The sequence below is a fragment of the Garra rufa genome, chromosome 10 (assembly GCF_049309525.1).
Source record: "Garra rufa chromosome 10, GarRuf1.0, whole genome shotgun sequence".
NCBI classification, from domain to species: Eukaryota; Metazoa; Chordata; class Actinopteri; order Cypriniformes; family Cyprinidae; genus Garra; species Garra rufa.
In genome coordinates, this window is record NC_133370.1 from 3,572,054 (window position 1) to 3,594,733 (window position 22,680).

Sequence of the window (22,680 nt, forward strand, 5' to 3'; positions counted from 1 at the left end):
GACCTGATTGAAAATATAGTTTCTCAGATTGCTCACGCAGGTCAGACGCCTAAGCTGTGATGTGCTGGTTTTTGAGGAGATATATGGGACAGAACAGCAGGAGTCAGCACGTGCAGACAATAGAAATCTGTTCAGACTAACCTGACTGAGACAAAAGATGTGTCCTGTGGCCTAAATATATATATATATATATATATATATATATATATATATATATATATATATATATATATATATATATATACATATGCTCTGAAATGGCTCTAAAATTTCTAATGTTTAATTTAAGAAATAAAATACAGCAAAAAGAGTAGTTCAGTATATTGTCAACATTATCTCAGTATATTTTCATGCAGATGACCTTCAAATCTATAAACTGACCATTATTTTTTTTTTGTAATTGTTAGGGTGTTTTGCTAGTACTTTGTTAAGGAGTTGCTATGGTTTTCTATTTGGTTGCTAGGGTATAGCCAGGTGGTTTCTATGGTGTTCTGGGTGGTTGCTAGGGTGTTTTGGGAGGTTGCTAGGGGTAAACTATGCAGTTTTTAGGTTGCTTTTTGCAGTGCTTTGTTTAGGGGTTGCAATGGTTTTCTATTTGGTTTCTAAAATATAGTTATTTTAGGTGGTTGCTAGGGGGTTTAGATGGTTGCTAGGGCATCACAATGCAGCTGTTAGGTTGTTTATGTTAGTGCTTTGTTACGGGGTGGCTATGGCTTTCTATTTGGTTGCAAGGGTATAGCAAGGTGGTTTCTATGGGATTTTGTGTGGTTGCTAGGGTGTTTTGGGAGGTTGCTAGGGCATCACTGCAGTTCTTATGGTGTTTTGTTAGAGGTTTGTTAAGGGGTTGCTATGTTTTTCTATTTGGTTGCTAGTGTATATATAGGTGGCTTCTGTGGTATTCTGGGTGGTTGCTATGGTGTTACTAGCGGATTTAGATGGTTGCTAGGGCATCACTATACAACTGTTAGGTTGTGTTTGTTAGTGCTTTGTTAAGGGGTGGCTATGGTTTTCTATTTGGTTGCTAGGGCATCACTATGCGGTTGTTGGAGTGTTTTTGCTAGTACTTTGTTAAGGGGTTGCTATAAGGTCTGTTTAGTTGTTAGTGCATAGCTAGGGTGTTTCTGTGGTGTTCTGGTGGTTGCTATGGTGTTGGTAGGGTGTTTTGAATGTTACTAAGGCATCACAAAGTAGTTGTTACGGTGTTTTTTTCCAGTACATGTTTAGGGGTTGCTTTGGTTTTCTATGTGGTTGCTAAGCTATAGCTATTGTAGGTGGTTGCTATGGGGTTCTGGGTGGTTGCTAGGGGGTTTGGATGGTTGCTAGGGCATCACAATGCGCTTGTTTTTGCTAGTGCTTAGGTAGTAAGTTAGTAGTTAAGGGGTTGCTATGGTGTCTGTTAAGTTGTTAGTGCATAGCGGGAGTGTTTCTGAGGTGTTCTGGGTGGTTGCTAGGGTGTTTTGGATGGTTATTAAGGCATCAGTGTAGTTGTTAGGTTTTTTTCCCAGTGCTTTGTGTAGGGGATTGCTATTGGTTGTTAGTGCATAGCTAGGGTGTTTCTATGATGTTCTGGGTGGTTGCTAGGGTGTTTGGATGGTTGCTAGGGCATCACAATGCGCTTGTTTTTGCTAGTGCTTAGGTAGTAAGTTAGTAGTTAAGGGGTTGCTATGGTGTCTGTTAAGTTGTTAGTGCATAGCGGGAGTGTTTCTGAGGTGTTCTGGGTGGTTGCTAGGGTGTTTTGGATGGCTATTAAGGCATCAGTGTAGTTGTTAGGGTTTTTTTCCCAGTGCTTTGTTTAGGGGATTGCTATTGGTTGTTAGTGCATAGCTAGGGTGTTTCTATGATGTTCTGGGTGGTTGCTAGGGTGTTGCTATGGTGTAATTCACAGTATTAATATATCTTTAATATATCCTTTCCTGTTTAGTTCACGCTGCAGGACAAGTTACAAACCTTATGCTTCAGTGCCATATCTGTGATTTCTCTGTTTGATCTCGTCAAATGCATGAACCTGTGTGTCTGAGGTTGTAAACACTAGTTGCGTAAGAACAGGAGCTGAAGGCCGGAGCTTTATTTAGCATCTCCTCATCCGCAGATCAGCGTCTCATCCAGAACAGCTCACTCACATCAGAACATAAACACAGACAGTGATACAGCTGACAAAGTTATAATGGTCTCATTTCACCCTGACTCTTCTGAGAGAGAAAAAGCTTTAACTGATGTTCTTCATGCAGGATCCCGGATGTTATTGCTCACATGATGCTCTTTCAGAGCTCAGGAGACTTAGTTATGGGTCATTTAAGGATCAACGTTGTCTCCAAAACTTCCTTTGAAGACCTAAAGAGAACAAAGCTATTATTTAAAGGAGTTTAGATCATTTGATGAGAAATGTGACTCTGGACCACAAAACCAGTCTTAAGTAGCACTGATATATTTGTAGCTATAGCCAAAAATACATTGTATGGGTCAAAACTATCAATTTTTGTCCAATTTATTATTTTTCTATGAAGATATTGTGTAAATTTCATACCATAAATATATCAAAACTTAATTTTTGTTTAATAATATGCATCACTAAGAACTTAATTTGGAAAACTTTAAAGGTGATTTTCTCAATATTTAAATTTTTTGTACCCTCGGATTGTAGATTTTCAAATTGTTGAATCTTGGCCAAAAATTGTCCTGTTACAGATGTATACAGTAAATTTAAAAAAATTACCCTTATGACTGGTATTAGTATTATTTATATACTGTTACAGTATTTTGTAACATTTTGTGTTTTTGCTAGAGCTTTGTTAAGGGGTATATAGCTATATTGCTATGGTATATAGCTATGTGGTTTCTATGGTGTTTTTGGTTGGTTGCTAGGGCATTTGGGGAGGTTGCTAGGGCATCACTTTGAAGTTGTTATGGTGTTTTGGTTTCAGTGCTTTTTTAAGGGGTTGCTTTGGTTTTCCATTTGGTTGCTATAGGTATTGTAGGTGGTCGCTATGGGGTTTTGGGTGGTTGCTAGGGTGTTGCTAAGGGGTTTGGATGGTTGCATGGGGCATCACTATGCAGTTGTTAGGGTGTTTTTTCAGTGCTTTGTTTAGGGGTTGCTATGGTTTTCTATTTGGTTGCTTTAGCTATTGTAGGTGGTTGCTATGGGGTTCTGGATGGTTGCTAGGGGGTTTGGATGGTTGCTAGGGCATCACTATGCAGTTGTTAGGGTGTTTTTTACTAGTCCTTTGTTACGGGGTTGCAATGGTTTTCTATTTGGTTGCTAGTGTATATCTAAGTTGTTTCTTTGGTATTTTGGATGGTTGCTATGGTACTAGGATATTTGGGTGGTTGCTAGGGCAATGAAAAATAGATTTTATTTTAGTTAACATTTTTGTCATTTTGGTATGTGTTTTTGTCATATTTATTTATTTATATTTTTTGCTTTATTTTTATTTCAGTTTTTAGTAATTCAACTTAAATTTATTTATTTCAGTTAGCCGGCAAAGTCACATTTTTAATTAATTTATTTATTTATTTATTTATTTTTTTGTTTGTTTTTTTGTTTAAGCTATTCATCTAATATTTGTATTTGAATTAGTTTCAGTTTTATTTCAATTAACAATAACATTTTTTAAATAGTTTTGGTTAGCAATAACAACACTGATATTACCATTCACGATCATTTATATTGATATATGTGTATTATCCAGTGCTAGTCCACTGTTATGTGATATTTGAGTCTTATGTAGTTAAGAAGTGTCTTGTAAATACTTTTCACATTCGACAAAATTAATCATAGTGAAACTGCTATTAGATCCAGTTAAGTTTCTGCTTGGTTCAGTGGTTGTTTGACTCTGATCAGAAGTCAGCAGGCTTGATTTCGCAGTGAAAGCGGAGAGTTGTGTGATTAAATGTTTTATTTGGCTGGTCTAGACTTGCTGTGCTTTAAAGTGCTCTTGATTTACCGGCGTGTGACGCTCAAATCAGGACACGCTCGTTTCTTAACGCCGCTCAGACTCTCATTTCTTTACTCTGATTTCTCTGTATCTCAGCTCAGGTTAATCATGTTGTCATGAAGCAGTAAGCAGGTTGACCCTAGTTTTAAGGTTGATTAAGGTTGATGGTTAATCTGTCAGAGTCAACATTAGTGAAGCAATGTTTCTGAAGTAAAGCCGGCCTGTTCTGCTCAAAGGTTTGGGATCATTAAGATTTTTTATGTTTTTTTAAAGAAATTTCTGCTCATCAAGGCTGTGTTCATTTGATCATAAATACAGGAAAAAAATATATTGTGAAATATTATTACACTGTAGAACAATATATTAATATACATGTACATATACATGTACATACATATATATATATATATATATATATATATATATATATATATATATATATATATATTAGGATTCTTTGATCAATAAAAGGTTCAAAAGAACAGCATTTATTTAAAACAGAAATGTTTTCTAATAATATAGAGTACACTACTGTTCAAAGGTTTGTTTGATTTTGAAAGAAATTAATACTTTTATTTACCAATTATGTGTTAAATTAATAAAAAGTAGATATACGTTGTTAAAAATGTTTATATTTTGAATAAATGCTGTTCTTTTTAACTTGTTATTCATCAAAGAATCCTGAAAAGAAAAACTGTTTCCAACATTGATAATTCTAATAATAAATCAGTGTATTACAATGATTTCTGAAGGATCATGTGACACTTAAGACTGCAGTAACAGCTGATGAAAATTCAGCTTTGCATCACGGGAATAAATTATATTTTAAAGTATATTAAAATAAAAAACATTATTTTATATTGTAAAAAGTTAAAACCTTTTGCAGTATTACATTTTTTTCTGTATTTTTGATCAAATAAATGCAGCCTTGATAAGCATACAGTAAGGTTACAGTGTGTTTAAAAAACATTGAATTCTAATGCTGTTGATCGTTTTATTTTATTATGAGTGCTTTCTTATCAAAATGCCATATAATGGTAGCCTGGGAAAATCCAGACCCTAATCTATTAAGATTAAGGGTCTGGGATCGAGCAATGAAAACTGCCTAACTCGAGGGGCGGCACCAAGCATGCATTTGAAACTCTAACTGCACGCAATTGGATAACGCCACGACCAATCACAACAATACACGCTTAGCTACCAGCAGAGCTAAATGATGTTTCATTAACAAAGTTCGGGAGAAGCACGTCAGACGCTTAGCGTAAACATCACAAGTCAATCAGCGCCATAGGTTTAAATACAGCTGACTCACCTCAATTCACTCAATGGTTTATCAGTAAACCCCCACCACCCCATCTCATCACATTCTCGCTACTCCTATTGGGGGGTAACATACTCTGGGTTCGGGCCACTCCCGAGTTTGGAGCCCTTCACCGGACAGCACGCCAAACATGCACTACTATTCTCCGGCTAATTATATGTAAGCGTGAACTGATAGATTAAACTCTTGCCGTATCCAGTCGGCAAAACAACAAAAACGTCCTTCTTGCAAAGGAACGATTCGAGTTTTCGGTTTTCTGTTCCTCTTTTATATGGAAAGCCAAGTCTAACTCATTCATTGTAGCGGCCAAAGTCGTTTCAAACAAATTGTTGTTCATCTGTAGCGACAGCGATCTTTCAAAGTTTACTATATGTTTCGGACGTCGCAGTGCTGTCATCATCAGCTTAGCTCGCCTCTGGCCCGCCTACATCAGATACACCGATTTGATTGGTTCCCACTATTGCTTACGTATTGCAGTAACGTGCATCATTGCTCGATGCCAGAGTGTCTTGCAGAGACAATTCAAATTGTGCTCTCGCGAGACCTCTGGATTTCCAGGGTAATATAATGGACCATTATGTGATCAAACACCTTTAGTATCAGAAGGTTTCAGTGTGTGTGTGTGTGTGTGTGTGTGTGTGTACTGGTATTCATCACGTTGTGGGGACCAAATGTCCCCACAAGGATAGGAATACCAGTAGATTTTGACCTTGTGGGGACATTTCTCAGGTCCCCATGAGGAAACAGGCTTATAAATCATGCACAATGAGTTTTTTTGAGGAAGTAAAAGTTTGCACAATCTCCTGTGAGGGCTAGGTTTAGGTGTAGGGTAGGTGTAGGGCGATAGAAAGCACAGTTTGTACAGTATAAAAACCATTACGCCTATGGAATGTCCCCATAAAACATGTAAACCTGTGTGTGTGTGTGTGTGTGTGTGTGTGTGTGTGTGTGTGTGTGTGTGTTAACCTGACCTTAATCCCAGCACATTCCAGTACAGTCTGACGGTGACCAGAGATTATTTTTTACTGCCGCCGGAACTCTCCAGTCTGGTTGGTTTTCTCACTTTCAAAAACACTGATTAAAACAAAACATCCTGTAGTGTCACTTACTTTACCATGGTGAAATGTGTGACTGGTGTGTGTTTTCATTTATTCATAAGATCGTCATATTTGCACCAGCAATTTTCCACTTAGACATGAAATCTATCTATTTATTTGTAAATCGTTTGTTCATTTGTTCTTTTGTTTGGTTCATTCGTTAGTTTATTCGTTCTATTAATTTTGTTGTTCGATCTATATCTCCATCCATCGTGTGTTCTATCGTTTGTTCTTTCACTTGTTTGTTTGTTCCTTCATTAGTTTGTTCTATTCATTTCTTATCTATCTATCTATCGTTCTATCCATTGTTCGTTCATTTTTCTTTTGTTTGCTTGTTGGTTTGTTAGTTTATTTGTTCTATTAATAATTTTGTTGTTCTATCGGTCTATCTATTGTTCATTAATTCTTTTGTTTGTTCTGTTGTTCTATCTATCTATCAATCATTTGTTCCTCCGCTTTGTTGTTTGTTTGTTCGTTCATTTGCTTGTTCTACATCCATCCATCCATCCATCTATCTATTTGTATTTTCTATATCTGTCTATCATTCATTCATTATATCTATCTATTGTTTGTTCGTTTGTTTACTTGTGTGTCTATCTATCTATCTAGCTAGCTATTGTTCGTTTTTGTTTGTTTTTTTCATTCACTTTTTTATTTGTTGTTTCATCTGTCTATCTATCGTTTGTTTGCTTGTTTGTTTGTTCATTCATTTGTTTTTTTGTTGTTCATTTGTTTTTTGTTCTATTTTTTTGTTGTTCTAACTATATTTATTCCATTCATCGTTCATTCTATCATTTGTCCATTCGCTTGTTTGTTTGTTCTATTCATTTTGTTGTTCTATCTATATCTACATCCATACATCCATCCGTCTGTCATTCTATCTATTGTTCATTAATTTGTTCTTTTGTTCGCTTGCTTGTTTTCTTCATTTGTTCATTTGTTCTATTATCAATTTTATTATCTATATATCTATCTATCTATCTATCTAGCTATCATTTTTCATTCGTTTGTTCATTTACTTTTTTATTTGTTATAGTTCTGTTCTATCATTTGTTTGCTTGTTTGTTTGTTTGTTTGTTTATTCATTAGTTTATTTGTTCTATATATTTAGTTCTATCTATATCTTCATCCATCGTTAGTTCTATTGTTTGTTCATTTGCTTGTTTTTGTTTGTTCATTAGTTTATTTGTTCTATATATTTTGTTGTTCTATCTACATCTACATACATATCTACATCCACCCTTTCATCCATCCATCTATCTGTCTATCATTCTCTCGTTCTATTGTTTGTTCATTAGTTTATTTGTTGTATTATTAATTTTGTTGTTATATCTCTATCTAACATTTGTTTGTTCGCTTGTTTGATTTTGTTTGTTCATTAGTTTATTTGTTCTGTATATTTGTTGTTCTATCTACAGCATATCTTCATCCATTCATTCATATATCCATCGTTCATTCTATTGTTCGCGCATTAGTTTATTTGTTCTATTAATTTTGTTGTTCTATCTATATCTCCTTCCATCCATCGTTCATTAGTTTGTTCATTAGTTTGTTTTTGTTCGTTCTATCGTTCTATCGATCTATTGTTTATTCATTAGTTCTTTTGTTCGATTGTTTGTTTGTTTGTTCATTTGTTTATTTGTTGTATTATTAATTTTGTTGTTATAACTATATCTACATCCATCCATCTATCTATCTATTTATCTGTCTATCATTCTCTCTATCTATTGTTTGTTTAATTTGTTCTATATATTTTGATGTTCTATCTATATCTACACTCATCCATCCACCTATCTATGTCTGTCTATCATCCCATCATTCTATCTGTTTGTTCTTAGTTTGTTTTTTCTATTATTAATTTTGTTCGTATCGTATCGTTTGTTCGTTTTGTTGTTTGCACATTCTATAATTCATATATTCTATAATTCATTCTATATATCTGTCTGTCTGTCTGTCTGTCTGTCTGTCTGTCTGTCTGTCTGTCTGTCTGTCTGTCTGTCTGTCTGTCTGTCTATTTGCCTGTCTGTCTGTCTATCTGTCTGTCTGTCTGTCTGTCTGTCTGTCTGTCTATTTGCCTGTCTGTCTGTCTGTCTATCTGTCTCTTGTTCATTCACTTGTTTTTTTAATCATTCTGTTGTTCATTCTATCATTCTATCACTAAATGTCTTTGTGTGTCTAAAGGCAGAGACGGTGAGTCCTTGAGAGGTTGTGAGTGTTTTCCGGTCGTGTTTCCTGTCTGTCTGCCGTTCTGTGCCCTCGTCCTTGGCACACAGGTTTTTCCCAATCTAATCCATCGGTGGGCAGAAACCAGCCGTAATCTCTGCGTCTGATTGGCCGCCGCTCGCGTCCAGGTGATCAGAGAGATTGTGGAGTTTGTCAGGGCAGCAGATTAGTTCCTGCTGTCAATCCGATTGAGCGTTCTCCTCTCACCGCTGATCCCACTGCAAATAGAAACCAGCGACGCAAAACACAGCATCAGTGCAGCCGCAGGGACTCCTATGACATCTGAGGTCTGTACTTATGACTTTTATAGATTTATACATAATATGACAAAGCAAAGAGGTGTCAAAGCACCTCATAGATTAAAAATTGTTCGTCAAATGCGTTTAGGATATCGTGTTGCATTTCAACGCAGTTTGAGGATGTTTTCATACAAACTTTTAGCACTTTTATGTGCTGAAGACATTAGTTTGACGTTTGCTCGGTTCATTATCTCGTCTCTGTCGCCTCGAGGCTCACATCAGTCATTATATGTTCATAAAGCGTCTATTTAATTGATCGCCTCCAGCGGCGGGATGAAAATTGTCATGTTCTCCAGAGAACTGTCAGAAAACAGTCCTGCAAAACCGTGAGAATATATTTAGTCAAGGTGTGTTTTCCTGCTATATGTAAATGTATAAATAAACTAGTATGATTTCTGACTCCATTGAATGTTAGACGCTAAATGAGTGATGACAGACTGAAATGACTCATGGTCTCTTGTTAAATTCGGCTGGTTTTCAGGCGGTTTTGGTGACTGTGTGTTAATTCAGAGGCTGGTTCCCTCTGGCTCTCGTGATGGACTGACTTTAATGCGTTCAGACAGTTTGTTTGTGGCCTGACCTGCAGCCGGCTCTGCTTTTTTTTCCCCGATGTTTCGGGGTTGAACTGATTTTAGAGCTGTTGCTGGGGCAGAAATTGCACATTTTTAGTCATTTACAGTAGCTTCATCTACTGTCTAGTGACTTGGTTTTTGCATATTTATCAACATAATTTTCAATATTTAAAAATGTTTTATATATATATATATATATATATATATATATATATATATATATGTATGTGTGTGTGTGTGTGTGTGTGTGTGTGTGACCCTGGACTACAAAACCAGTAAGTCTTAAGTAGCACAAATATATTTGTAGCAATAGTCAAAATTTTGGATTTTTCTTTTATGCTAAAAATCATTAAGATATTAAGTAAAGATCATGTTCCATGAAGATATTTTGTGAATTTCCTACCGTAAATATCCATAAACTTAATTTTTGAACTTATTTGGACAACTTTAAAAGGCGTTTTTCTGAATATTTCGATTATTTTTGCACCCTCAGATTACAGATTTTCAAATTAGAGCCAAATATCATCCTATCCTAACAAACCATACATCAATAAAAAAGCTGATTATGTATAAATCTCAATTTCAAAAAATTAACCCTTATGACTGGTTTAGTGATCCAGGGTCACACATAATTATAATAATTATAATTATATATTGTCTAGATTGTAGGTTTTTGTTCTTGTTTTAAGAATAAAAATCCTGTGCATATATAGTAGTAGTAGTATATTTTATCTTTTTTTTTCTAATTAAAATTTTTACAATTTAAAATTATTTTATTTTTATTTTCATAGCAGCCTTTTTTGCCTTTAAAGTATATTGAAAACAAGATCATGAAAAATTAGAACTTACCAAATACTGTAATGATGATGCACAATATCATATCCATGAAATGTTACTATAATTGTTTTGGTTTTATGGACGTCTCATCATGTCTGCATAATATGCTGTTCAGAATATCAACTCAATGGTAAATACATTTCATAGAATCAGTAACACTGAATTTGCCTTGAACTTGTATTTAAATCATAGCAAACCTTTAGTATTTCTGAATCATTTTACAAGTGCATACAGAATTTATTTTTAATAGATTTCATCTATTAAAGTACTCTAGTATTCCCATGATTGAAGTCTTTTGAAAGCGTGTCTTGTTTAGAGCCGTATGAAGTGACCAGCAATCATAGCTGCATTGAAATCATTCAAACAGTTGTAGGTGAAGCGTCGTGAGCAGTTGGCTGTGAATCTCCAACAGTCTGTTGGCTTTCTCCCACAATGCTCATAGTGAGATCCAGTCTGTCACTAACCAAATTACACCATATACTCCTTTCTTATTCTTCACATTGTAGTTTTAAAGAAGTCCTATTATGCTTTTTTACAAAGTTTTTTTATTTATTTTGGGGGTGCACTAGATAGAACATGCTCTCATGCTTGGTGGTTTGAAAAACGCATTATTTTTCACATAATTGACATTATTACAATAGCTTTCACTCCAGGCTGGCACAAACAGCTCGATTAGTTCCGGGTTTGATAAAGGTCCGCCTTCTGAAAAACTAAATGTGTTGTGATTGGTTAGCAGTCCAACTGCGTTGCGATTGGTGAACAGCTTAGACAGCGTTTCAGTCCTGCCACGCCCCTTCCCAAAGCAGATAGTTATGTGTACAAATGTTAGCGTAAACTACTTCTTACGTTTTAAATATGTGTTTTTTTTTTTTTTTTTTTTTTGCAAAAACACATCGGATCGCTAAAGGAGGCTTTTACTGACCTTTCTGGAGCCATGTGAGGCACTTATTATTATGGATTGAGTTGTTTTGGACTGATGGAGAGAAACACTTGTCTATGCCGTTCAGTCTTAAGCTTGGGAGTGCTAGAAATATTTTTAAGTTGGCTTGAGAAAGCCAATTTACTGAAATGCTATTTAAATTTATAGTTGAGACTAAAACTCCTCCTAGAGCTTTAACTCTACAAACTCCAAACTCAGGCCAGATCTTCAGACTGATCTGACTCCAGATGCTGTATCTTCTCTAACTGATCGGACTTACGGTTTTCCTAAAAATGATGATTAAATCTGGGAAAAATCCCACAGACTTACATTGACGGAATGTTCAAATGAGCCAACACTATTCAAACTCCAACTGTCAAAACTTTTAAATCTTTAAAAGTAATATTCCTTTTTTAAAATCAGCTCATTCTCAGCTTCTTGTGGATGTGACGACACACTGTTGATTGACATGAGCGCCTTACCTTAGCCCCGCCCTCATCGAGCTGAAACAGTCTGAATATGACCGCCATTGTCTCAGGTGCAGAGGAAGACTCTGATTGAGCGATTGGGGTGTTCTGTTGTTGGATGTAATAATGAACATAGCAGTCGTCATTTACTCCCGACATCTGAGCCGCTGAAGACGCAGAGGATAATGTTACTTGAATTTTTATAAAGGAAAGCGCAGATCTCGATCTACATATGCATCTATGTTGTTCGAATCATTCGTGATGCAGCTTCACTCACAGCAGAAGAGAGTATAAGGGTTTTTATGCATCTTTGCAAATGGCCTTTCTTAATAATGTGCTTGTTGGCAAGCTTAACGCGGCTAAAGTAAACATTACGGCTCATAATCCCACAGCAGAGAGGGGCGGGGCCAGCAGAGCTCATTTGCATTTAAAAGAACATGCAATAAAATTAGTTGTTTTTTTGCAGAGCTGATTTTGACAAGGTAAAAGGGTGTTTTTTTTTACACTACTATTGAGAAATTTTTAACCAAAGTATATTCAAAGTCATGTCACTCGGCGGCCATCTTTGAAACGCCTCTTTGAACAGGGAAACATCAAATTCTGTTCACCAAGCTTATGATTAAATTTCATATTTAAAATCACCAATGAAATCTGACAAGAGCTGCCTCATAAATTTAGTTCCTTGTGCTCCAATAGCGTTAAAAAACACATTTTTACATTTTTTAGAATAAAAAGACTAAAACAGACTAAATGAGCCAGTGCACATGCGCAGTACTGAGCGCATGTCTTAGAGCGCCGATTGTTTCTATAGCAACCGGGACTTCTAACGGCAGCTGCAGTGATGCGCTGACTTTACTAATCAACGATTGGCTCTTTCCTTAAGAAGGCGTGGCTTCGCGGCCATAATTATCATTGCATTTTTCCCCATTCAAAACTATACGAGTGACACGTCTTGAGTAGTTCTATAGTCTTTGTTCTAATGGACCACGTTGTGTCATATCATCCGGGAAAACAAACGCTGTAGTCCAAAGGAGCCGTTCGTTGTAGTTCTTGAAAAGGGATTTTTTAAAAACTAAATATCTCCCTTTAGAGTGGACTTTGAGATTTATAACATTTGTAGATGTTTTTATGCCCAAACATGCACACCACACACTGGCTAAAGTTTAAAAAGTGAAAAAGCATAATAGAACCCCTTTTAATTAAACAATCGAGTATGAAAGACGCACTTTATTGAGGTTTTCTTGGCATCTGGCAACAGTCTGTGTGTTTCTCCATCTCATATTGATTATTCATTTGAGGGAATCATCATGTGCTGGATGAGAAGTGTGTGGTTTTGAAGTGATTCCATATTGTCAGCATGTGTAAACCTGTGTTTGATGTGGTGTGTGTGTGTGTGTGTGTGTGTGTGTGTGATGTTATTGGCGCTGACAGTGTGAATGTGAGATTGTGCCGCATTCATTCGAGGTGCGAGACCCGCGCCACCAGTGTTTACATGATTTATCTAATGAGCTTTGACGTGTTGCTGTTTGTTAAAAACAAAATTTGCTTTTTTCTTCATTTTTGAATACATGTGATGCAGTATTCAGGGATTCAGGGTTCTTGTCCTTTGTTAGCTCCTTTTTCACACCATCTTCTATCACTGCCAACTGCAGAAGATTCATTCACTTGACAACATCTTCTAGAGGTGGTTATCAGTGATGCGTGGGTTGATCCGAAATGAGCGGGTGCCCACGGTTACGAGTCATACGAAAATATTTTTGATGATATTCGGGTCGCGGTCGGTCGGGTCGTTTGAAATAAAGATGCCAATTAAACCTTATCATCTTGCAGTTCTGTTTATATCTTGCAATTCTGACCTTTCTTCTCAGAATTTAGTTTATATCTATATAAATTTAGACTTTTTTTTCCTAGAATTGTAAGTTTATATCATGCAATTCTTTGTGTATATCTTGGAATTGTGACTTTTTTTTTCTCAGAATTGAGTTTATATCTTACAATTTCTTTTAAAATAACTTTTTCTATTTGAATATATTTTAAAATGATATACATTTAAACTAATTTAATTTATTTCTTTGATTTCAGCATCATTACACTATGAATCCTGAAAAGAATGTACTTTTTAATTTAAAAAATAACATCATAATAATAATAATAATAATAATAATAATAATAATACTAAATGTTTCTTGAACAGCAAATCCGCATATTAGAATGATTTCTCAAGGATCATGTGACACTGAAGACTGATGCTAAAAATTTGGCTTTGAAATCACAGAAATAAATTACGCTTTAAAGTATATTTACTTAGAAAACCGTTATTTTAAATAGCAAACATTTTTCAAAATGTTACTGTTTTTACTGTACTTTAGATCAAATAAATGCAGGCTTGGTGAGCAGAAGAGACTTTTTTAAAAAACATTTTAAAAATCTTGACTGTTAGTGTATATATCTGTAATATATTCTATTCTCTGTGTTTCGTTGGGATGCTCTGATGTAACGTGGGTCTCCTCAGGGTCAGACACAAGCCTGACTTTTCTCTTTCCATAAATCACAGCAGCACAAATATGATTACAATTGATTTGAGCTCTTTTTTTAAACACAGTTATCTCCTGTCTGCATTGGATTCTAGGATTTAGCTTGTAAAACGACTCTTATGGGACATTTTATGTGCAAAACCCTGCACTTTAACAGATCATCACACACATCCATAATTATCCATAATCATTTCTGCATTTTGCACAGGCGAACGCCTCCACATTCTCTCATTAAGTGTAAAAATAAAGTAACTTTCTGTAGTAAATACAGTGACCATGGTAAATCTTTGGCAGTGATGTTTTGCAGCATTTTGTCCGTGTTTGGACTCTGAAGTTCTGAAGTGATTTTCTCAGCATGTTTCGGTGTATTTATGTCTCTCGCAGTCAGACGACGGCTGCACATGTCGTGCGTTTCCTCGGCTCTCATTATCTGCTCCTCAAGCACATGCGGCTCCACGAGAGACCGCCAACAATACTGCATCTGCTCCCAAAACACACACACACACACACTCTTAAAGCCTTACAGAGGATATTCTTGATCTCCCAAAATCTGTCCAAGTCACATTTATATGGAAGCCCATTTCCACCAAGTTAAAAAAAAAAAATTCATGCCTTAAAAAATCTAAATTAATTAAGTCATAATTACGAGATAAAAATGTAAATATTCTGCCATTAAGCCACATTCTACCCTAAGAAAACGCTTAACGTGCAACTTGTATTGAGGTATACTATATTCTGCTTTTCTGTAAATGTTATGATTCATTTATAAGGTGTGTACTGAACTTGGTCCTCCAGTTAATGTCCTTTATTGTCCTGTTTATCATTAGACCACTATCCTGTGACCAATGTGTTTATAAAGTCATTAAATCAATTTTGACTTGTGAAGTCATAATTTTGACTTTTTATCTCGTAATCATTACTTAAGTAATTCATAATTTCAACTTTTAAAGTCATAATTTGATGTTTTATCTTGTAATTGTGACTTACAGTATCTCACAAAAGTGAGTACACCCCTCACATTTCACCAACCATTTCAGTATATCTTCTCAAGGGACACTACTATAGAAATGAAACTTGGATATATTTTAGAGTAGTCAATGCGCAGCTTGTATAGCAGTATAGATTTACTGTCCTCTGAAAATAACTCAACATACAGCCATTATTGTCAAAATAGCTGGCAACAAAAGTGAGTACACCCTAAGTGATAACAGCAGAGTATGTTGTTTAACCATGCAAAACCACTTGTCCTATTCATGTCCTGTTTTTGTCTGCTTGACAGGACCATACAAAGTTGTGTATCTTGTATTAGAGCAGTTAAAACTAGGTGCTTTAAGTACAATTCTCTATTTCAAATTTCTTTATTAGATTTTCTGCATGGAATATCAACTCAACAAATTACAACATTTACAACAAGATTATTCGCCAACGAAATTACAGGGAACAACTCACTCTTATGAAAGTTAATTTTATATCCTGAAATTTTACCAAAATAATTTAGAATGCTCAAAATAATAGGAACAGCAACCACTGGGTCGGAAACAAAAAGTAAAAGATCATCAGCATATAAGGATAATTTATACTCTCTATATCCTCACGAAGCCAGATAGCTAAAGGCTCAATAGCAATGGCAAAAAGTAAAGGCGACAAGGGGCAGCCCTGCCTAGTGCCCCTCTGAAGCAAAAAAGGAGTTGAAAGCACACCATTAGTTAACACAGATGCCTGCGGAGAGACGTACAACAATTTGACCCAGGAAATAAACCCATCATCAAAACCAAAACTTTCCATTACCATGCTTAAAATTTTGTAATCCACGTTTAATAGTGAAATGGGCCTATAGCTGTTACACAAAAGGGGATCTTTGTCTTTCTTGGCAATCAAAGCAATTGATGCTAATGATAAGGTGGGAGGTAAGTAGCCCTTGGAAAAAGCCTCATTAAACATGTTCTGCAGTGCAGGTGCTACTGATGTAGAGAACACTCAATGGTGAACCTGTCAGGGCCTGGTGACTTGCCACTTTGTAGAAGTTTGATTGCTTCCACCACCTCAGAGATTGATATTGGATCACCAAGGGTCCTGGCTATAGTATTATCAATCTTGGGAAATGCGATCCTATCCAAGGGCCACTCCCCACCTTCAATATCTGACGTAAGTTCAGAAGTGTAAAGATCTGAATAAAACTCTGAGAAAATGCTATTCATTTTATTTGCATCATGGAAAATATCTCCTTGTGGTGATCTTATTCCTGTAATCAGCCTTGATGTTGCTGATACTCTAGCTTGATGAGCTAATAATTTACCTGCCGCATCGTTCATTTCAAAAAATCGTTGCCTAGATTTAAGCAGCTGCACTTCTGCATTATTTGTGGTCAGAAGATCAAATTCAGTTTGTAGACGAAGACGCTCTTTATACAGATTTTTATTTGGATCAGCAGCATACTGGTGATCTAAGTTTTGTAGATCCTTCAATATTGCATCTAATTTCAGCCTATTGGCTTTATTTGTACCAGAAATATAAGAAATGATCATGCCTCTTAAGTATGCCTTGAACGTTTCCCAAAGGGTCCCTCTGCTAATACCTGGCATATCATTAACTTCAAAAAACAGGGCAATTTGTTCCGTCAAAAATTGTTTAAATTCCTCTCTAGCCAAAGACAGAGAGGGGAAGCGCCACTGTTTAGAGAAAGATGCGAACTGGGAAAAATTCATATCAAATAACAATGCTGTGATATTCACAGCTCGATAGATTTGAAAGAAGTCTGTTGTCTACTAAGAAAAAATCTATTCGCGAATACGAACGATGAACACTGGAGAAAAATGAGTAGGCCTTATTAGTGGAAAATTTTGATTTTCAAGGATCAGATAGCCCCAATCGTTGCGCAAAGGTATTTAAAGTTTTGGCAGAATTTTTTAATGAACATGGTTTACTTGAGGATCTACCTAAAGCAGTGTCCTGATCAAAGTTAAAGTCACCCCCTAAAATAATATGTCTATTCTCAATATCAGGAATGGATGAAAAAATATTTGATATAAATCTATCATCATCCCAATTAGGAGCGTAAATACTTGCCATAATGACAGATACATCTCTATGTCGCGGATGCGACTGTTGTTAGGCACACTGCCTTGAGCAGCCCCGTTCAGTTTTTAATTGCACTGTTCGTTCTCTAACTGAGCGAAATGATTTTTATTACTATAAAATGATCAAAACGTCGGCAGGGCCGGTGCCATGGTGGCCAAGTGACGAAACCGCTGAAGGAAACATTTCAGAACGACCAAAACAACATTTATGATGCTGTGCAACAAGATGGGTCCGCTGGTTAGCCAAGTTATCCCATCCCGTCGTGCAAAGTCACATGGCTTTTTTAATGAGCATGGAGGAATTTATTCGGTAAAAGTGTTTCCATCGTAGTTTATGCGCATTTTTTCTTATCGCATAAAAAATCTATCCTACTTAGTTGTGTGCATAAGTTTTTTTATGCGCATCTTAGCGTTTCCATTCAGAGATTTTTTTATGCGATATTCCAAAATGCGCATAAAAATAGGTGGATGGAAACATAGCTATTGATGAATATTTGAGTACCACGATATTGAAGCTTTCCTCTTAGCTTGCGGGCTTCACGGATAACCAAATCCTTGGTCTGGAACTTGTGAAAGCGAATAATCACAGATCTAGGTCTCTCCCCCGGTTTCGTTTTCGCTATAAGTGCGCGATGAGCACGATCCAACTCGGGAGGAGAGCCAAAGAGGCTCACGCCGAAAACTTCCACTAAGAACTCTGCAAAGAAAGTGGATGGTTGAAGACCTTCAATCGTCTCAGGCAGGCCGAAGATTCGTATGTTGTTTCTCTGGCTCCTTCCTTCTAGATCCAAAACTTTGGCTTTGAGTTTAGCGTGCTGGTCAACTAAAGTTGTGTACTTCGACTCCAGTGTTCCGACACTCACACCGCTGGCATCTGCATTTGCTTCAAGTGAGAGAAGTCGCTGTTCGTGGTCGTTCACAGTTGTGTGTAGTGTATCCAGCTTCGCTTCCAAGGTGGAAAACGCCGATTTGAATTCGGAAGATAGTGCCGCTCTGTGTTCTTCCAGTAGCGTCGTCAAAAAAGCAATGTCGGCTAAGCTCCCGCTAGCATTGCTTTAAAGGTTGCAGAAGTAGAAGGTCAGCTTGTCAGTGCTCAGACCATACGCTGCACACTGCAACAAGTCGGTTTGCATAGGCGTCATCCCAGGAAGCCTCATCTGAAGCTGGCTCACAAGAAAGCCTGCAAACAGTTTGCTGAAGACAACCAATCCAAGAGCATGATTTACTGGAACCATGTCCTGTGGTTTGATGAGACTATAAGATAAACTTGTTTGGCTCAGATGGTGTCCAGCATGTGTGGCGATGCCCTGGTGAGGAGTACCAAGAAAATTGTGTCTTGCCTACAGTCAATCATGGTGGTGGTAGCATCATGGTCTGGGGCTGCATGAGTGCTGCTGGTACTGAGGAGCTGCGGTTCATTGAGGGAAACATGGATTCCATTATGTACTGTACATTCTGAAGTAGAACATGATGCCTTTCCTCCAGAAACTAGGCAGAACAGCAGTTTTCCAACATGATGATCCCAAACACACCACCAAGATGACAACTGCATTGCTGAGGAAGCTGAAGGTGAAGTATGTCTCCAGACCTGAACCCTATTAAGCACCTGTGGGGCATCCTTAAGCGTAAGGTGGAGAAGCACCACGTGTCTAACGTCCAGCAGCTCTGTGATGTCATTATAGAGGAGTGTAAGGATCCCAGCAACAACCTGTGCAGCTCTGGTCATTTCCGTGCCCAGGATGATTAAGGCAGTGCCAGATAACAATGGTGCTAACACAATATATTGACACTTTGGACAAGTTCACTTAGGGTGTACTCACTTTTGTTGCCAGCTATTTTGACAATAATGGCTGTATGTTGAGTAATTTTCAGGACACAGTAAATCTATACTGCTATACAAGCTGCACATTGACTACTCTAAAATATATAAAGTTTATTGCTATTGTATTGTCCTTTGAGAAGATATACTAAAATGGTTGCTGAAATGTGAGGGGGTGTAATCACTTTTGTGAGATACTGTATGTATATATATATTTTCATGACATAAGCACATTTATTATTATATTAATATAACATTTTAAACAATTTTTGGGTCCTAAAATAGGCGTTTTTTTTTTATTTTCTTTATGCTAAATATTTTTCATTTATTTACTTTTGGATATATATTTATAACACTGTAACATAATTTTCAAGCAAAATATAATTTGTAACTTTTACCCACAAAAATATATTGCTTCATTTAAAACACTAAGCTTAATTTTCTTAATGCAAAATGTATTTTACGATTTTTTTTTTTTTTTTTTTTTGATTGTGTGCTAAAAATATGACCTGGCCATGTGTTGCTGAGATTCATCCGTGTCCCGGGATAAAACAAATACTTTTTTTTTAAGCTCTGTATTGCTGCTCTAATTCCCCGCTACTAAATTGTCTCGCTCCTCTCGGGTGTAAAGCAGGTCAGGTCTCATTTGCGTTCTGTCATCTTGCCTTAATTCCGTGCCGGCACGTGCAGAGGAATGATTGACAGGTTTGCTTGTCTGTAGCCCCGCCCCCTCCCCTTGAATTCAGTGACACAGAAACATGTGCAAGAAGAGCGCAGTGTGAAATAACTGCGAGGCACAGAGCTGCAGACTCCCACCGTTTGTCCTTGAAGTGATATTCACACATTAACCAGTGTGTGTTCAGAATAGCATACTCTCCATACTAGGTTTGCAGTATGTGTGTGTTTATATTTTCTGCATACATACAGTGATGTATTACAGTTCCCAAAATGTGCTGTTTATACAGTGTTTGGGTTAATGTATCCCACAATGCAATGCACTCCTTTGTGACGACTCCTTGATTCATTATTTAATTAGACTGCCATAATTTTTACAGAGAGTTGTATGTACAATGTAAAACGGCTGTATTTCTTTCTTTCTTTGTTCAGTCGCACAAAAATTTGAGGTAAACGTTTCTGGATTTCTCTCCATATAGTGGACTTCTATGGTGCCCCCGAGTTTGAACTTCCAAAGTGCAGTTTAAATGCAGCTTCAAAGGGCTCTAAATGATCCCAGCCGTGAAAAAGGGTCCTATCTAGTGAAACGATGGGTTGTTTTCTAACAAGAGCTAGACAAGACGAGCATTTGAGGTTAAAAGGTATATAAATTGTACATTTTTGTAGAAAATACCCAATCTTTTTACTAGATAAGACCCTTCTTCCTCGGCTGGGATCGTTTAGTGCCCTTTGAAGCTGAATTGAAACTGCATTTTGGAAGTTCAATCTCGGGGCACCATAGAAGTCCACTATATGGAGAGAAATCTGGTACAGTTTTCCACAAGAAACATAATGTCTTTACGAATGAAGAAAGAAAGACATGAACATCTTAGATGACAAGGGGGTGAGTACATTATGTGTACATTTTTGTTTTTGAAGTGAACTTCTCCTTTAATGAGGTCATGTGACAACATTGTTGCATACTGGTATTTTTAAACACTTTCTCACCAATGTTTCTCACCAGTTTTTTTTAAATGATCTGCTTTAAATAATCTTTCTTTCTTCTGTTTCAGACGCTGCTCTTAAGAAGGCCTACATAACCGAGGTGAAGCATTATTTATTATCTGTAAATCAGTAATTTTGGTCATTCAACTCCAGTGTTGCTTAATGCCGTCTTGAGTTAAAATGTTTGGAAAATGAAATTGATCTGAGGTTTCAGAAATTTTAATTTTGAAAAGCAGCATTCCATCACTTCACCAATGGATCCTCTGCGGTGAATGGGTGCCGTTAGAATGAGAGTCCAAACAGCTGATAAAAACATCACAATAATCCACAAGTAATCCACACCACTCCAGTCCATCAGTTAACATCTTGTAATCCAAAAGCTGTGTGTTTGTAAGAAACAAATCCATCATTAAGACATTTTAACTTTTTTTAGGCTAAAAGTCCCAAAAGTTCCAAACTTTTCTGGTGAAAAAATGGAGAGAAATCGGCACACATCAAGCACTGTTTACAAGCCTAAACAGTTCTAAACAAATATGTGGCTGTTCTGAAGATGTTAACTGATGGACTGGAGTGGTGTGGATTACTTGTGGATTATTGTGATGCTTTAATCATCTGTTTGGACTCTCATTCTGACGGCACCCATTCACTGCAGAGCATCCATTGGTGAGAAAGTGATCTAAATGAACAAAATCTCAGCTACATCTTGGATGGCCTGAGGTTAAAGTTTTCAACAACTCTCCACTTACTCTCTTTGTTGTCTATGAGAAATATCGGAGATGGATTAATGAGATCTCATTTGTGATTTTTCTTTTTCTCAGATGCCGTCTTCCTCGTGTAACTCCAGCTCAGGCCTTGAGAAGAAGATCGGTCACAGACGGGTCGATGCATCCGGTGAAACAACATACAAAAAGGTGCGTCCTCAGTCACCCTTGAGCGTCACGGTCTCTCAATTTCCATAGTTCTTCACAATTTTGTTTATCTTTTCCTTTCATGCTGCTGATATATATGGTTCATCTGGGATTTTTCATCAGACAGTTTAAGATTTTTTTATGAAAAAAAAAAAAAAAAAAAAAAATATATATATATATATATATATATATATAAAAAGTTATAGATGTTTGTTTTTATGTATGATTTTTAAAAATTATTATATATATATGTTTTTAATAATGTTTATTAAAATATATTTAAAAATAGAATAAGGCAGATTAAGGCATTAATAATCAAAATTATCAATATTCTGTAGGATATTAAGTAAAGATCATATTCCATGGAGATATTTAGTAAATTTTCTACCATTAATTTATCAAAACTTAATTTATGATTAATAATATGCATTGCTAAGTCATTGGGATAAATTTAAAAGCAATTTTCTAAATATTTCGATTTTTTTCCACCCTTAGATTCCAGATTTTCAAATAGTTGCATCTCAGCCAAATATAGTCCCATACCAACAAAATATCAATGGAAAGCTTATTTATTATTGATTTATAAATCTCAACTTCAAAAAATTGACCCTTATGTCTATATGATATATTTTATATGAAAATGTTATAGATGTTTTTTTTTATTATGTATGATTTTTTTTTATATTATATGTATTTTTTTTAAATATATATATATATTAATATAATAATTAATAATAATAATTAATATAAATAAATAATTTTTTTCCCATAAAAAATCTTAAACTGTCTGATGATTTCCAGGATTAATTTGGGAAAAAATCCCAGATGAACCATATATATCAGCAGCATGAAAGGAAAAGATAAACAAAATTGTGAATTTTTTATTTTTATTTTTTTTTATTTTTTTATTAATATTTATTAAAATATATTTAAAAGTAGAATAAGACAGGTTAAGGCATTAATATGTGACCCTGGAACACAAAAACAGTCTTAAGTAGCACAGATGTATTTGTAGC

At 36.0% G+C, this 22,680-nt stretch overlaps 1 protein-coding gene across 1 annotated transcript in view; it reads left to right on the forward strand.

Annotated features, from left to right (window-relative positions):
• Window positions 1-22,680, forward strand: part of pip5k1cb (phosphatidylinositol-4-phosphate 5-kinase, type I, gamma b) — an 88,037-nt gene that overhangs the window by 13,237 nt on the left and 52,120 nt on the right. The window contains exons 2-3 of the mRNA XM_073848623.1: window positions 20,825-20,856; window positions 21,575-21,667. Coding sequence (XP_073704724.1) covers window positions 20,825-20,856; window positions 21,575-21,667 — 125 coding nt within the window. The remainder of the gene's footprint in view (window positions 1-20,824; window positions 20,857-21,574; window positions 21,668-22,680) is intronic.